We start from the raw sequence: 16,851 nt of genomic DNA, 5'->3' as shown, positions 1-16,851 counted from the left end.
CACCCTTCAGCAGACAAGTAATGTCCAGAATGCTCAACTATTTTGACTAGTTTTTTAATTTAAATTAATTGTATCTTGTATTTTTTTTAGATAGCTTTTTTGTGTAAGAACCATAGTGTGATATTCGTTAGTCATCGGTGCTAGTTGATTTAATGTCTTCCCCACGAGTCTTTGATATAATAATGTCATGTATATATTTTTTAATATTTTGAAAATAAAAAAAATTATTGCCTACAGTTTTTGGACAAAGCATACAATGTAAGACCCGAGTAGATTAAAAAACCAAAACCAGGCAAGTCGAGCAACAGATAACACGGTAGGTATATGTTTTTGCCATCAACAACAATGTATTAATATTTATTAATAGGTATACATTGTTAATAAACATAGTAAAACGCAACGATACAAATTAGAATAATATTATTTATCACTATTGTCCATATGTGAGTATATAAATAACGACCGTTATATCTACTACTCAATCGTTGTCTATGCAGTAGGTGTATAAGGTAAGTAGTAATTATCATGTCGTGTCGGATTGTCGAGTGAGAAGATTTTCATTTCCACTGGCAAATGGTTAGTCTTTCTTTGGCTAAAACAAAAAAGTGCATTATTGATAACCGGTTAAAAAGGAAAAAATTAAGTTTGGGTAAACATTCTTACACTCTACCGGCGAATCTCTTAGACAATTCCTACGGTATGCAAATAAAAATCTATATTTTTCCTTGAACGAAAGACATTAGACTATCAACTTTTCTTATGGTCAGACGATTGTCTGTCTCTTATCAATCATCCTTATCAGTTGATTATTTTATCATTCATCTCTTATCAGCAACTAGGGGGGTGCTAAGCAGCCTAAGCACCCCAGACACAAAATAGCACTCCCAAAATTCAAGCCCCAATATTTGATTTGTACGCAAAAATGTTTAATAATGCTTATACTCTGTTGAAATTTGTTATTTAAAAATGTTTTTGTTTTCTAATGTTTTGTATTATATCTAATGAAAATTGAAAATTGGAGATAAGAATTATGATTAATACATAGTTTTAGCACCCCCTAAAATGTAGTTCTAGTTGCGCGTATGTATCAGCTGATACTCTTATCTCTTATGCAGGAATTATTTATTTCTCGTTATCACCATACCATCCCAATTTTATCCACACTTATGTCTTAAGGGGTGAGTGGATAAAGGTGTTAACTGATAATTTCAAAACTGGTTACGAGCGCGGCAACATTTTAGCCAAAATAATCAAACATATAATAGTGTCATATATTGTTGAAACGCTTGGAACTTTTTTAAGCTCGACGCACATTCAACTGTTATAATTTTTCGGTAAATTGTGTAATATATCCTAACACTTTCGTTCATTCAAACTATTTTTATTACTATTCAAACTAGAAACTATTTCACAAAAAGTGTCAGTCAACGCCTTTACCCACTCACCCGTTTAACTACCCGATCCTCTTCTTTTCCCCTCCCCTGCATATTACTCCTCCATCAGCTTGCATTCCTCTTCCCCCTCTTCGTGTCAAGAAATCAAAAGATTGCACATTTTTGACAGACTAATAAGTCACTTACCTTGGAATGCATGATCAAGAACGGTAGTTCAGCCGTTAGATCTCCTCCCAGAGCGCCCAAATACAACTTAACTTTGACCGTGTACGACACGATGATTCCGAACACGTCTTTGATATCCGGGCTCGGTATCCTGAACAACAGAACGGGTTAAGAGCTAAGACTTTTGGCACGAATAAGAAAAATACAGTACCCAAACTGTTATTGAACACATTATTTATAATTTTAGACTTCTTATATAATATGGGGTCGTTTTATGGTCATTAACTTGATCAAAATCCGTCTTTGGAAAGACAAGGCCTTTGGCGAACAATAAGATATGAAAAAACAGGAATATCGGTTTAGATTGAGCAGAAACGTTTTATCCGTTAATCGTCGAAACTAAAAATTGAATTACAAAAACGCCAATAATATGTTGTCGAGTAGTTCTGCCATTGGCAATCATTGGGAAACACCGGTGCAGGCAATGGCGGTTGGCTTGAAGCCAGCCGAAAGTCAACGATGGAACTTTTCACGGCTCGCAGAAGAAACTTGGCAACGGCATGATTGGAAAACTATATCAGTCCAAAGAGAAGTATGGCGAACGATTTCTGAAGTGTAAAGGATGCCAAGTGCGCGCACAATGCTATATAAAAGGACCCAGTGGGAGTGTTGCTCAACAAGCGTAGACCCTTTGCAATAATTGTGGTGTATATTATTATCTATTGGAAACGAGCATGAAAAAAATTATATGAAACACTTATGCTGGGTTGCACAGACCCTCATTGGACCACTGTTATTGGTTATTGTTGTACTCACAACACCGACGAGGCCAACGATGGTTCTTCTTTGTCCTTGAGTGAATCCTCCAGAGCGACGCCATATTTGCCCCTTACGTTGTCTATGGTGGGCAGCATGGCTAATGTTTTTTGTATAGACGAACCCGGCAAAATTGGACAGCCCTCTCTGGAATCGTTTTACAATAAAGTAGCAGTTTTATAATATTATGTCATAATAAACGTCTGGTAATTCAAATACAATGAGCCACTATGTTCATTTGAATCCCTTTGTCTATCCCTGTTCATGTATATTTAACAAAGTATCAATTGCACTGGGAGATTACTCATAACCGTGATTATATTTATTTATTATGATTTTACAGCATTTGAAAACATGTCGAATGAGCCTTTCCCATTGTATACTAAGTATAAAAACTATTAAGTTTATACTCAAATATATTATGAGCTTAATTCTGGGAAAACATGAACGTTTCTCGGCAGATTAATAACTTGAAAAGAAAAAAATATTAGGTAACTTTTCCTCCATTAAAAACTTTCAAGTGATTAATGAATCCGGATAAAATGAAATTATAGTAGCTGCGAACAAAGTAATTTCATTAAAAAAATAAAAAATACGATAATTAAGTTTTTGCTCGTCGCTTTAAAATGAAAAGTATGATAAAAGCACTTTCCATTATAAAAATTCTTTTGAACACCAAAAAAAGTCAATTTTACAGATTTTCAATTACTATTCAAACTTTTAATAATTATATACGTTACAGTAGTGTGATTTCTTTAATTTAAAAACGTCCATATTTTACTCTTTCGGTTTTCACAACTTGTAAGTTACAAGTTATGAACTTGTAAAGTTTCCATTAAGAATTTCATTATCATTTATTTAGTTGTGCTATATATATATATATAAGAAAAATAGCAACATTTTCAATTTAGACACTCATTTCTACATTTCTAAAAAAATGATTTTGGGAAAATCAAACAAACACAAATTTGTTTTAGTTGGACATAAATACTATTAAAATGCGTCTCTACGAAGATGTTTTATCAAATTAATATGACCTAAATATGTCACGTAGAGCTGTATTTTTTGATCAAACAATTTTTCTCATCTTACCTCTAGCAATCATTTTATGAGGCATTATTTGAGACAAACTTACTCATCATTAAGTCTGCGCATAATATTGTAACAGTAAATATAGAAATAACGTGTGAGATACGCGAAATCGGATCCGGATTGCACGTCTGGGAATTTATCATTTTATTATGTGCTTTGAAAGATAGAAGTCCCGAAGGAAGTCAAAAGGAAAAGTTTTCATCACGCTATCTCTGTAGGAGTTCACAGAATCTCTGTTAATCAATTCCATTAGTCCTTCGGTCAAAGTTTTAATAATATTTACTATATATATATAATATAATTTTCTTCCCGAATCGAAAAATAATAATCATATTTCGACCGTGTATATTATCTTTTAAGCCGGCAGTGAGATCATGACACACAAGACACGGATAAAGTTCTAGTAAACTTAACTAATAGTAGGTGTTCTAGTTTTATCGACTGTTTCTTTTTCACTCTCTCTCTCTCTTTCAGTCTCTTCCATTCACACACATATAAACTATTCTCTTACAATATCGCCTGTAGACAAATATTTACTTGTATATTACTTATCTTATGTTCACAAAGTACAACAAAGTTATTATTGTCTACAACAATTTCTACACCTCAGAACAAACGACAGCTGTACAGTGACTTCACTACAATATAAACCAGGTCGATTAATGCTGAATATATTCATAAGAGTGAGCAGCTAAAGCCATTGAAATAACTCGAATGCCGGCTGAATTTCAATTAAAATTGAATATTAACGTATCGATTTTAATGAGCAAAGTCGACGACGAGAAAAGGTCAGGAAAAAGTAAGAAAAAATTGTTAAGAAGGGTATTTCTAGAGTGAGATGAGGGTAGCGTGTGTACACTAACGGCGACTGAATAAATTTACATGGAAATAACCATTTTGAAAAGGAACCTTATTTAACTTTTCACCGCACTAGTTGAGAATCCAAATTTACTTTTTAAACTGGAGTAATAAATCTGTAAAACCAAGCTATAGCCGGTGATCGCCATGCACGGGTAATTTAAAAAATGGACATACTGTTGTATGGCGTGACATCCAGTATTATAACTATTCAAAATAATATAAAAGATCTAACTTAATTTAATCTTCTTATTCGTGTTCCTCTTCTATCGAATGTTGGAAATCATCATGGTCTTTGTCCTTGGCCGTGCTGAATAGCTCCTTAGTGTTGTATTGGAACCACCTTGTTAGATTTTGCAGCCAGCTCGTTCTAGGTCTTCCCTGCTCCTCTTATGAGACGTAAGAGCTGATATGTTTCACCTCTCAGCATAATATGTCCAAAATATTGCAGCTTCCCAGATTCTATACTATTCATCACCTCTGGTTCTTTGCCTATTCTTCTTAAAACGTCTACGCTTGTATCTTTGTCAACCAAAGATATGTTGCAGATTCTACAGAAACAGCCTATTCTAATAAAAGTATTCAAAACCAACCTCGGTTGGTTTATGCGCCGCACGTGAAATCGAGCACTCGAGCCTTAATGGATTATTTATAAGCATTTTGCACTTTGAGGATTATCATTATTGTAACGTACTTAACAGCATAATTATTCATCATTAACGGGATCGCGTATCGTTGAAGTAATATACACAGCAACCATACCGTTGGCCCTGGCAATTGCAATTTACCTACAAATTGACACACCATCACACCTGTCGTGGCACTTGTGATGAGCACAGTGTTGTCTTCTCATTGCGACCAAGGTTAGTAGATAATTCGAACGAGTTCTTAGGAATTTCCAATCGCTACAGACATCAATAGGTCGCACTGGAGGTTTCGGTGGATAGCTCGAAGGGAATGAAAGTAATCAGAGTCGGGCAAATGGTACTTAAAAACAAATCAAACTTAGTGTCAAAATGTTCTTCTATGGCAAACTAACCACAATAACGATATTGTTCGAATAGTGTTTTTAGATTAGGATCTTTTTTTTACACGAGGGGATTGAAAGCTGTCTGCTTTTTGGACGTTTTAAACCGTTTTAAAGCCTGACAACATTTTAACTATTCATTTAAATTCTGTAAAGACTTACACAGAGCTGTTCTTTGGATACTACGTTAGGTTGTGCTGGAAACGAATTTTTCACTGCTTGTGATTTATATTGTCTACCCTTCTACGTGGGCCGGACCCACCTTAATTGGATTAAGTTATTGGCAATTCAATTTTAACACGGCATACTGATTTAAAACCGCATCCCCTCGCCTCTATCGGTTAAAGCCGGACGTTTAAAACTATTTAAATGCCATTAAAGCAGTTATTAAAATTAATGCATTACATACTTTGGGTTCGGTCAAAATCGAATAGGCCGCCAAAAAGTTAACAGCACCGTCGCGACCGCTATAGATTTATTTGGCCATTGTGTCGGACGTTTAATACTGAAGGGATGAGATTGACTTGTGCTCGACCCTCTTTTGTGGTCTTCGGTCAACCCCAAGATAAAGGCCGGATTACGTGGCCGTGCAATTCGATTTTCTATTTATTTTTAATCCTATCAAACAGCATACCCGAACGAAATGGACTGCACGAGAAACGATTTCCACCCCCCGTTTGCTGTACAGAGTGATCGAATTAACGCAAGACACTAATTGTCTCTAAAAAAAATTGCAATTTAGTAGTTTTTATTTTTGGAGCCACATTGGATTTAGTCAATGACAATCACAGCATACGTGTTGCCATTTTATTAAACCAGACAAACGGGTGATTACAATATATTTATGTTGTGTAATATATTAAGTAGTACTATTTAGATATATATATATATATATATTAGGGTGTACCAAAAAAAAATTGTTTTTTTTTTTTTGTTCTTCTATGTTCCTTGAGGTAAAATAATATTTTCCTATTTTTTCAGATTTTTAAAATTAATTTTAGAGGTTGCGAGCATCAATTTTTCAAAAAAAAATTTTTTTTTTAGTTTTTAATTTTTTTAAGGTGTAAATATCAATTTTAAACAAAATGTTGCTTTTATACAAAATCATCATTAGAAACAGAGGAATAAACCAGTATTTTTTTTTTTTACAAAAAAAAACTACTATCTAACTAATTTAGGCCCTGGAATGTAAAATTTGCGAAAACATTGAAAAATATTATAATATATACCCTTAATAGTACCCTAAAATATTTTAAATTTATTCCTCATTTAGTTGCGAAGAATTCCGATATACATACTTACATAACACATTATTCTAACAATAGATCAGAAAAAAAATTAATTAAAAAACAACCAAAAAACAAGTTTTGAATACTATTACTTAACAAATATATATTTTTTTTTAGTTCATAGTTTTTACAAGTAATTATATATATTATATTATTTGAATTTTGTTAAAAATAATTTTTCAACTTTAATTGTTATTTCAATTTGTATTTTAATAAAACCATTATTCAGTTATAAATTGAAAAATGTATGTATTTCAATAATTTGTTTATAATAATAATGTGCATATTTTAAAATATTATTTGGATAGTAAAAATGTATTTATGTTTTGATTTTTTTTTTTAAATACAATTTTGGTTTTATTAATAATTTTAGTTTATACATTTTAAATGAAAGCTCAGGTTAGATCCAAATACGGTTTATGAAACCAACACATTTTTATGCTACCCAATATAATGCTATTAGAACATAATATAATTTGGACATTTTATGAACTGGTCACTTCTCTTCTCGGTAAAAAATGACTAATCTAAATAAAATTAATAGTGTCCATACTAGTATATCGACGGTATTGACTGCGCGTTTGTAATAATTACAATAATATCCATTAATATCAGGTGAGTGGTAAAAATGAGAAACCTAAAATGGGTGTCCTGTAAAATCTAGTTGGGGTTCTTTGAAGTATTTTAGATTAATTTAGGCGTGTCTCTAAGATTCACATAACACATATGTGCTGATAGTGATAATGTTCAATATTAATGTCCATAAACAATTTATGTGATCCCAGTGGACACTTTATATGTAACTCCCAGTTACGCCCAGTTGGATAATAAACTTTTAGCCTGTAATTATATAATGTTGATTGCGGTGGCAAGCAAGTCAAAGGTTAAGCCGACAAACTATATGCACACTGATTGGCTCCCAAATTCAAGTAGTTGACATAATATTCTCTATATAAGTAAAGCACTGGTTACTAAAACGTCCTACAAAAATTATTCCAAGTTCATATCCGTATATGTTCAAACGGGTAACGTTCCAAAACTCGTTGAACGGCTAATTGTATGTTTAGAAGTAGTTCCGGATGGTAAACGTTGGGATTTAATTAAAACAGTAATCTACATATTTTAATAATATTATCCTAAACGTTCAGTAAAAAGGTAGGTATTAAAATAACACCACACCCACTAGTTTTTAAAAGCATGTATAAATTATAATTTTACAACAAAAAAAATAGTTGGTTACTTAAAATGATAATGTTGGCATCGAAACACATACGAATGAGGATTTTTTTATGTATAAATGTATTAAACAATCTTAATTTGTTAATGTATTTGTCAAACTACCGCGGCGACCATTTGTAATGTTTTTTTTTTAAATTAAGATTTGGACAAAAAATGACCTACACCAAACTCCTCGATAAGTATAATAGGTATGTAAACCTGTAGACAATTGTATGATATTTTGAACGTTTTTGCAGCATTTAAGGGGTAATCAATTTCGATTAAAACAGAATATGCTTAAGTTGAACATAATTTATATTAATGTGCAGTTATACTCACTGGGTTTCCGCCGCGGCTATGGTGGTCCTGCATTGTCCGTTTTGGAAAATCACAATATCCACTATCTGTTGCATCATCACTTTGATTTTTTTCACCATCTTGTTGCTGCTGTTGTTTATGCACACGGTGACCATTACGGTTTCGCCTGGCATGTACACCTGTACGTAGGTTATATGCATTACACTGTGTTCTACTTGGACTTATAACATTTATCATGGCCTATCAGACTATTTAGAATTTAAGGATTTGGCTTAGACTATAGCGGTGCAGACGTTTTTTGTATGACCAACAGATTCGACACACTTGAGACCGATATCCTACTTGAGTGTTATGATGCTATACATGTTTGAGTATTAAGTACTTGTTTGTCGAGAGCTGCTTCCAGTTCCAGTTGTCCGGGGCTGAACATGAAGTCTTTCCGGACGATCGTACAGGGATGTTTGGTCGGCGACCGCATGATAGGGGCAAATTGGATTTTCCGGATTCGCATGGCCACAGATTGTCTAAAAAAAAATGTAAGACAATTTACTAATAATGACTTATGAGTGGTTTGCGCAATAAACCGAAGCGCACAGTTTAGAGCATAGTAATAGTTTGTTATATTTGTTTGGGGTTAATTGATGACAGATTAGTAGGTCTACTTTATTTTTTTTTTTTTAGTTTAAGTGTACAAGTCAATGTGACAATATCGCGTATGCCAAGTGTTTAATGAGCTTCTTTTTTACAATAGCCTTTATGGACCTATGGTATTATTATTTGGGAATCAGCAAAAACTTTGAACACCAAAACAATTCAAACATTTCCAGTCTATATGCCTCAGAATAATTACAAAAGCCCCTTGGTATGTTTAAAATGTTTCACTTCACTCCGACCTCAAGATTGCCACAATCGCTGTAACTGCAGAAATCTTCTACCAACGATTCTACTCCAGACTAGAGTCACACGAAAATATAATTGGTCTCCCAGCTCGCATCAAAAACTCTCCCTGAGAATCCCGTAAGGCGACTTAAAAGAAACTGGCCACGAGATTTTCTTAAGAACAACTAAAATGAATGTTCTTTTATCTTATTAGATGTCTCAACTGTGAAATTCCCTACTGTCTGATTTTCTTTCTTTGTAGCTAACCAATTTGCTTATTGTGCAAATTATTGTATAGATTGTAAATATTTTGTCAAATAACAAACATGATTAATAAAAAATAAAAGGTTAGACCAAAATATGGACTATCAAAATTTGGAATTGTTTTTTGACCATTGAAACGGTTTGTGCTCTTTTATCCGAAAACCGTCCGAGCAAAATACAATCGCACCTGTGTTATTAAGACCTACTCGGAACTCGCGTTTAGTTGCGAAACTTTAATAATTAAATTCGTCAAAAGTTTTACAAGTTCCACTATATGGACCGACGTGCGGAGATGTTTTATTAGGCACCTCCTATCCGTAGTCGGTAGTCGTCGCTTTCTCGGCGATACTCTGCGAGTTTGTGCAAAAACAAGCCTTGTAGGTAGGTATTTGTTGCTATATTAAAATTGTATGCTCATAAAATATGTATTTACCTGGCTCGGCTGTGATCGGTTTCCGACTGCCCCGAGAACACCTTCACGTAGTACTGAACTCCACAAGCGTCGGCCTTGTCCGTGGTTGTCAAGTCTTGGAGTATAACCGAAGCCGGGGCGTTGTCGGGGATTTGAAAGCTGAACGGCACCGCGTTATTGCCCATCTTCGACAACAAACATTCCTGCGACATGTACAGAGTAATAACCACACAGTGGGTGGTATTTGCCACCCGGGATACTTGCCCCCTCACCCCTATGCAAATGCGGTCCAGAGAATAACGACCAAATTGCATCATCACAACTAAAACAGCTACTACTTTGGAACCTAGCGGAGATGAGAATGCCAAGACGGATGAGTGGAGTGACTAGATAGGATAGAATAAGAATTTAATACATAAGAGGGAGTAGTCTAGGGGTTGCATCGATTGTGAGGAAAATGAGAGAGAATGGGCTGAAATGGTTCGGTCATGTGATACCTGGATTTTAGAGAGTTTAACTGAATTGTTTCCTTCGAGTGGAGGGTAAATTTGAGCCGAGGCCAAGTACATGTCTTTTTGGAAACACAAGCCCATCATCTCGTCATCTTTGCGGCCGTACCGGAAGCTGCACACGATTTGTCCGAAAACCTTGCCTTGTTTCAACAGAGAGTTGTCCAACACCACTATGCCATCTGCAACGGAAATAAATCTTTCTGGAATAATGTAGGTATATTTTAGTTAGCAAAATATAGTGCATCAATGCATCTTGTAAGAGTTGATAAATGTGTTATAAACTATTACAACGATATGTAACCAAGTTCAGGGTCGGGCGTTAGCAAAATAATAAACATTATTATCCGGTTTCACCAACTATTATTAAATACACACAATGTTAGTTAACAATTCATTTAAATTTAACATCTGGTTATATTAGGTAAGTTTCACCGTAACATTATTACCATGGAATTCTATTTGTTAAGTTAACAAAATGTTAGTTGGGTTACCAAAGCGGTTACCTTGATTCCGACGTTCTCATTGGTTATCACGAAATGTGATAACTGATAAGTGATAATATTATTTATTTTGTTGTTATTTGAAATTTTATTTTACTCTCTTTTAACGTTTCGATTGTTAAAAATCTTTCAAAATGAACATATCGCCGATAAAGAGAAAAAATGAGTTCGTTATTATTATTATTAATATCTGTCGTTTATTAACAAAATGTATTTCCTGTTATTTATGCCTATAAATAATAGAATAGACTGGTATTGGAACCGTTGATATAATATTATGCTCATTGACTGTAAGTAACGGGGAAAGTATGTATTTTATGGATAAATGATAGTTAATTATCTTTTAAAACTATAAATATTGTTATAGTCAGAATTTTACAATTTTTTTTAGTAATGTTCAAAAATTAAAGCATTTGGTATTCAATATCTACTCTCATCTAATATTACCACTATGCATTTTTGGTCACTGGGCAAAAACTCATAAAATCGAGTGACATTTATGCAAAATTATAAGTTGTACTGTCTGGATACGAATAAGCGCATAAACGTATGTGTTAATATTTGTATTTTAATCGACGGTGCCATACTTTGGTGAAAATAACTACAGGTCGGGAAGTTAACAAAGTTTTGCTGAAAAGCATACAAGCGGCGAAAGTTTGATTTTGATTTCCAACTGTTCTTATTTCGTACGTTAGTTTCGACTTATGATAAGTGAAAAAACTACATTCATCATCCAAAAACTAAACAAAGAAAGAACAACTTAACTTACCAGGCAACAAACTTTACCGGGAAACTTATAAAAGCCCAGCAAGTTTTCATCCAACCAGAGATTCAGAAAACAAGAGGATAAATATATAAAAAAAAAAGGGGAAGAAGTCTTCCTAATGGTAAAGACATTGGGATCATTAACATGTCTTTTGGAAAGTCGTTGCACAAATCTGACACAAGTTTTTGATAAACCAAAGTAAATAAAAGGTAAAACTAAAATTCTAGTCTTTGGCCACAATGAAGTCATACACTTTCAAATAGATTATGACAATCAAGTGCAAGTCGTCGAATTTTTTGGAAGTAAGTTAAAACAAGCAAAGTGGGCAGTAGAGTGAGAATTTATACAATATTCTATTGACTATGTCTAATATATTATATAATATTTGAACAGGTCATTTCAAAAGCAACATAAGTCATTTGTTCTTAAAAAAAAATGACTTTGTCAAAGTTAATACCAATGTAGATATAAAATGTTTTATGCGAAAACTACATTCTACGACAAATCATTCAGATAAACCATTGGTTGTCTGTTTAGTAGCATTATTAATAACTAAATTTTTTAACTAATTTTTGTATAATATATAAATTATTCTTTGCAAAAACAACACAACTCAAATATGTTTTACATTAACTTAATGAAAATAATGTCAAAGGTGTAGTACTAATATTATTGTAACTATGAATTATCACGAGTATCGCAGATCCTACAAATAAATACTTAAACAAGTGACAATGTAAATTAAGTTAAATCTGAGACACATTGCATCCCTGAGAAGGTTAAGTTACAATAGTACACTAGGATATCTACATGTGAAGGAGCTGGATTTCTAAAAGTCAAGCTAATCACGGTCACGGTCTTGGCCACTTAGTAAGGAGGTAATGGATGTGGAAAAACACATAGTGTGGAATTGTTGTGTTGGTCATCTTTTGCCTTTTGGGCTGTGCCAGTGGGTGTAAGAAGATAACAATACACAGGGTGATCATATTTTTATCGTGAACCGCTCAACGTCTCATCGGGTTTAATAATAATAATTACAATGTTTTTTTTTTTTCAATGTGCGCCCAAGTACGTACCGACCGGATCGATGAACGATATGTGATCGATGATGTCGCGTTGGCAGAGGTACAAGATCAATTTGCCGTCGGGAGAGGATTTTTTGAAAACGCTAAAATTGACGACCATTTTTTCCCGGTTTGACGACCCGACGATTGGACTGTGGCAATGACAATACTCTTACAACAGAAGCAGGTATAGTATTATGGTTTCCGCGTTTTAAGCCGGTTAATTTATACCACGCACAGACACACGCCCTCCTCGCAGGGTTCGAATAATATATTTTATTAAATTAAACTTAAAAAAAAAAAATCCCACCCCAATGCCATCGGGGAAACCCTTCCGGGACGGGTCGGGTTTGCCCCTGGTTAGTATATCACAACTATTAGGATATAGTTTCTGTTGCCCGGCGGATGTATTACATAACTCTGACGGTTATTCCTTAAGCCGTATTAACGCTGACCGTGTGTTTGCAATATTCTAAATTTACACATCCGCCCCCACGAAAAGGCAAAAAGTTTTTGCCCGGTCCTGGCAAAGGTCGGACGAGAAGCTCCAGAAATGAAATCCTATCGATCGGCAGATGCCTTTTGACGTGTCTAATTTGCACGGCTTGTTTTACACACCGTTTTAAGGAGTTTCATTTAGGCAATATTTGAGCAAAAAGCAGTTTTAATACATTTCGACCGTGCCGATTTAGTTACATAAGCTTCAAGGTATTATTTTTAACTTAAAATTATTTTTTTTAATGAGGAAACACCACATTAGATGTATTTTAGACATAAAAGCGCCTAATATGAAATAGAACTCGTTTTTGAAAAATCGGTACCGATTGATTCTTAACACTTTATTTGTAGATCAGTAGATGATTTTTGAAAAATATATATAACAAAGTCCCTCCTCCCCAAAGCAGTTAGGTATTTTTAGAAATATAGTCCATACAATATAGTTTGTTTTATGTTCATAATGACATGTTCAAATCTAACTTCACCGTCTCTACTTAGAATATTTACACTTTTGCAAAAAAAAAGGATTATCAGAAATAAATCAACATGGAAACGGATGTAAATGTGTTGAATGACAATTTTTGTTTTTTAAACGAGGTTAAATTTAAATTCTCTAAAACGGAGACGGTAAATCAATTATGCTAGTTTAATGCAAGTATAAGCCACTTAGTATCTCGATAGGCTGTCTAAAGCTTCTTAACTGAATTAATTTACACGTTCCTAATTGTATTACAATCATTATATTTGTAATACTCATCACCACCTTCAATGCATAATATACTATAAACCGCATGCTTTTAACAAAAGTAAGTATTTCAATCACACTGTATAGAGTGTATTAAATACAGAGAGTGGCGCTGTCATGATTTAGAAACGAATTCAACTGGATTGTTATGCTAATGGATCATGTTATATTATATTATAATAATAATGTTGCCCAGATTTGTGTAGAGATGTGTGCACACAAGCCAGTGTCGATAACCCTCATAATCTTTGGTGCTACGGTCCATCGTGGGCCAAGAGTTATCAGAATATTATTGTACATAATATTGTACACACTTACATGATGTATGAGTATAGTATATATAATTACTAATACCCGACGATGTGTTTCTGTTCTACACATAATTATTACCATTATAGTAACATATTATAACACATAATAATACACTCAACGCTGACCATCACGTGGAACTTGGTATTCACATTACTGGGGAATATATTGTTCAAAAAATTTTAACATGAATAATATAATAGACACACAAAAAAATTTTATATAAAACGAGAACAACGGCTACCAATCTATTCCATACAATCATCATCAGTGAATAATATTTAATGTAATATTTCCCACGTTTAACCATTGAATAGAGGTCAATCAATGATTTTTACTCAATTTCGGTGGTTGGCAGTTATAATAAGTACCTAATCAACGGTTTTCTCAAGACAAAGCAACGTGTAAACTTGTCAGGAACATGTATAAACTTACTCATTTCTGACTCTTTTTAGTGATCCATACAATCTAGAACAGAACAATCTTTCTAAAATGCCCTTTGGGCTGCTGCTGCTGCTGCAAAACGATCATTGATCCCACACGAAGCCACACAACACACGGACCCGCTTACCGTTGCCGAAACCTTATGAAAACGCCTTTATTGTAAGTACATATTATTATTACATATAGAGAACCTCCAAGGGAAACTCAAAGAATACCATACTATCATTATTATTGTTATTTTTATTGTACACAAGAGTCACGTTTTATGTACAATATATTATCAGAATAGCGCTGTGTGCCCTTGTGTAAATGGCTGTTGTTGGTTGAGCATAATATTTCATATCATTTCACAAAGGGAAGGGATGAACTTTTCCAAGTTTTTAGTCTAACAAAGTAACCCTTACAGATTGGATTTCTGATCTTAAGAGCCGCTTAGCGACGACGAAGGAATCGGTTCAGTGGCTTAGAAGATATCGTGTGGGTACAGACACAAAAATAAAAACACATCATTGTAAATACAACGCCTTCTCGGCTACAGAAATTACACAAAGGGGATGGACCGATAGGGTTTTGTTTTTTTTGTGTGTGCTTGGCCACTGAAAAGAAACTTGGGTTTTTTCCGCCAAAAACAGTTTACAAACGTTTCGTGCCATTTGCTTCAAACCGCGTTTGGCCGTTCTTAATAACGACATCACAACCGAACCGAACAGAAAATTCAATTCCAGCAATGTATTGCACAAGTGAAAAGACACAGCTGTGTATAGTGAGTTTCCTTTTGGGTTTTTCCAAGTAAATTGTTTTGGCCACGGTACGGTTCTGAAAAGGTATTTTGTTAGGGTTGGTAGCACTGGTTTTTACGTTTATGTTATATCTGTTTACTATGTATCTTATTGCTTTTGGATCTCTCGGATTTCAACAAATCCAAAAGCAATTTATCTTTTTGGCGTTGTGTTTTATTTTTACATTTTCATCAAAAATATTTTACTCGGGTAAAGTCAGACACTTAGAATTAACAGTATTAAGAGACGTACCAGCCGTAATAATATACCACAGGCCACAGCTTGTATGCGACGGTGAAGTAAACAAAAGGACTAAAACCAGTGTGACCACACAAAAGAAAACCGAAGTCTTCATTGTTGAGCAGTTGGTACTGGCTATATGATAAAATAGGCCAATTATCTTAAAATATTATTGTTTTCTTTTCAAGATCTGTTATCATTCATATCTTATCACCGCGGTGTGTTGAACGGTATTTTTTTTTATTCTAATCGGTCACACTGAATTCAGTCCTTCTGTTTGCGTCACATTAAAACTATTATAATTACTAGGTTTCAAACCATCTTGAGATTTGTTTTGTTTGAAGTGGCCCAAACTGCGCTAATGTAGTCTAATTAATGTTTAATTCTATGCTTTACAAAAATAAGCTAGTATATTATTAAAAAAAAAACTACATGTTCGACAAAAAAAAAATATAATAAAAATCCATTACATTTGTAAACAGGTTTAAAAACAGTTGTACAGGTAAAGTAATGACTTGACATGTCGCATAATATATCTTGTTAGCGACAATATGTCTCCTCTTTCCCTTACTTTTATTACATCCGTTTATTTATGCGGAATTTTCTTTCGAATTAAATCTTAAACATACCAGTGTCAATTTTTAAAACGAAAAAATTGAATAACGTTCAATCAGTCCACTTTTACAAAAAATGTATATATTATTATTAGACGTTGCTGTTAGTAAAAAAATACCCAGATAAGTCCTCTATTCTATTACACTCTCTCTCTTCTGCTGTGAAATGCCAAGTAAGTATAATTGTATATTGTATGAATGTTATTCACTTGTTAATAACATTCACGTATTCCCTGTAATTATTTTTAAAAACTTATAAACCTAATTAAAAAACTTTGTTAACACACATTATAAATGGTTTATAGTTCACTGTACTAATATCTTATAATTAATTAAAAATAGTCCACCTAGTTCTGGATTGACAACTTGTGACGAGGAATTGGTTCTCAAAAATATGTTGTAGGTATGTTTTAATACTCATTCTTGTACCTATATTTAAAAATGTTTTTCGGATGTTGCTTAAGTTGAGTTTATGGAGGTGAATTAATAGAGATAATAGATCAGAGATACTAGATTGCAGGACATATTCATGTATTGATGTATCTGTATGAAGTGTGGATTCTCTCTTAACTTACAATATGTCTTCAGATATATATAAAATGATATGAAAATCAATTTGTCATTTGTCTTTTTTCTTTCTCATTCTTA

At 33.6% G+C, this 16,851-nt stretch overlaps 1 protein-coding gene across 1 annotated transcript; it reads right to left on the bottom strand.

Moving 5' to 3' along the window:
• Nucleotides 1–330: 330 nt before the first annotated feature.
• Nucleotides 331–12,779, bottom strand: LOC126837268 (arrestin homolog). The gene is made up of 8 exons (XM_050571107.1): nucleotides 12,587–12,779; nucleotides 10,230–10,423; nucleotides 9,754–9,935; nucleotides 8,560–8,701; nucleotides 8,199–8,356; nucleotides 2,376–2,522; nucleotides 1,581–1,710; nucleotides 331–592 (listed from the first exon to the last, which is right to left on the bottom strand). The coding sequence occupies exons 1-8, from the start codon at nucleotides 12,693–12,695 to the stop codon at nucleotides 578–580; spliced, it is 1,077 nt and encodes a 358-aa protein (XP_050427064.1). The 5' UTR covers nucleotides 12,696–12,779; the 3' UTR covers nucleotides 331–577.
• Between the last annotated feature and the right edge of the window lie 4,072 nt (nucleotides 12,780–16,851).

Source organism: Adelges cooleyi, unplaced genomic scaffold (assembly GCF_023614345.1).
Source record: "Adelges cooleyi isolate 19-005CV unplaced genomic scaffold, UGA_ACOO_1.1 ACOO_flye_CR_arks_rails_tigmint_CR_PRNA_106, whole genome shotgun sequence".
Taxonomy (NCBI): domain Eukaryota; kingdom Metazoa; phylum Arthropoda; class Insecta; order Hemiptera; family Adelgidae; genus Adelges; species Adelges cooleyi.
This window is presented reverse-complemented; position numbering and strand designations above follow the sequence as displayed.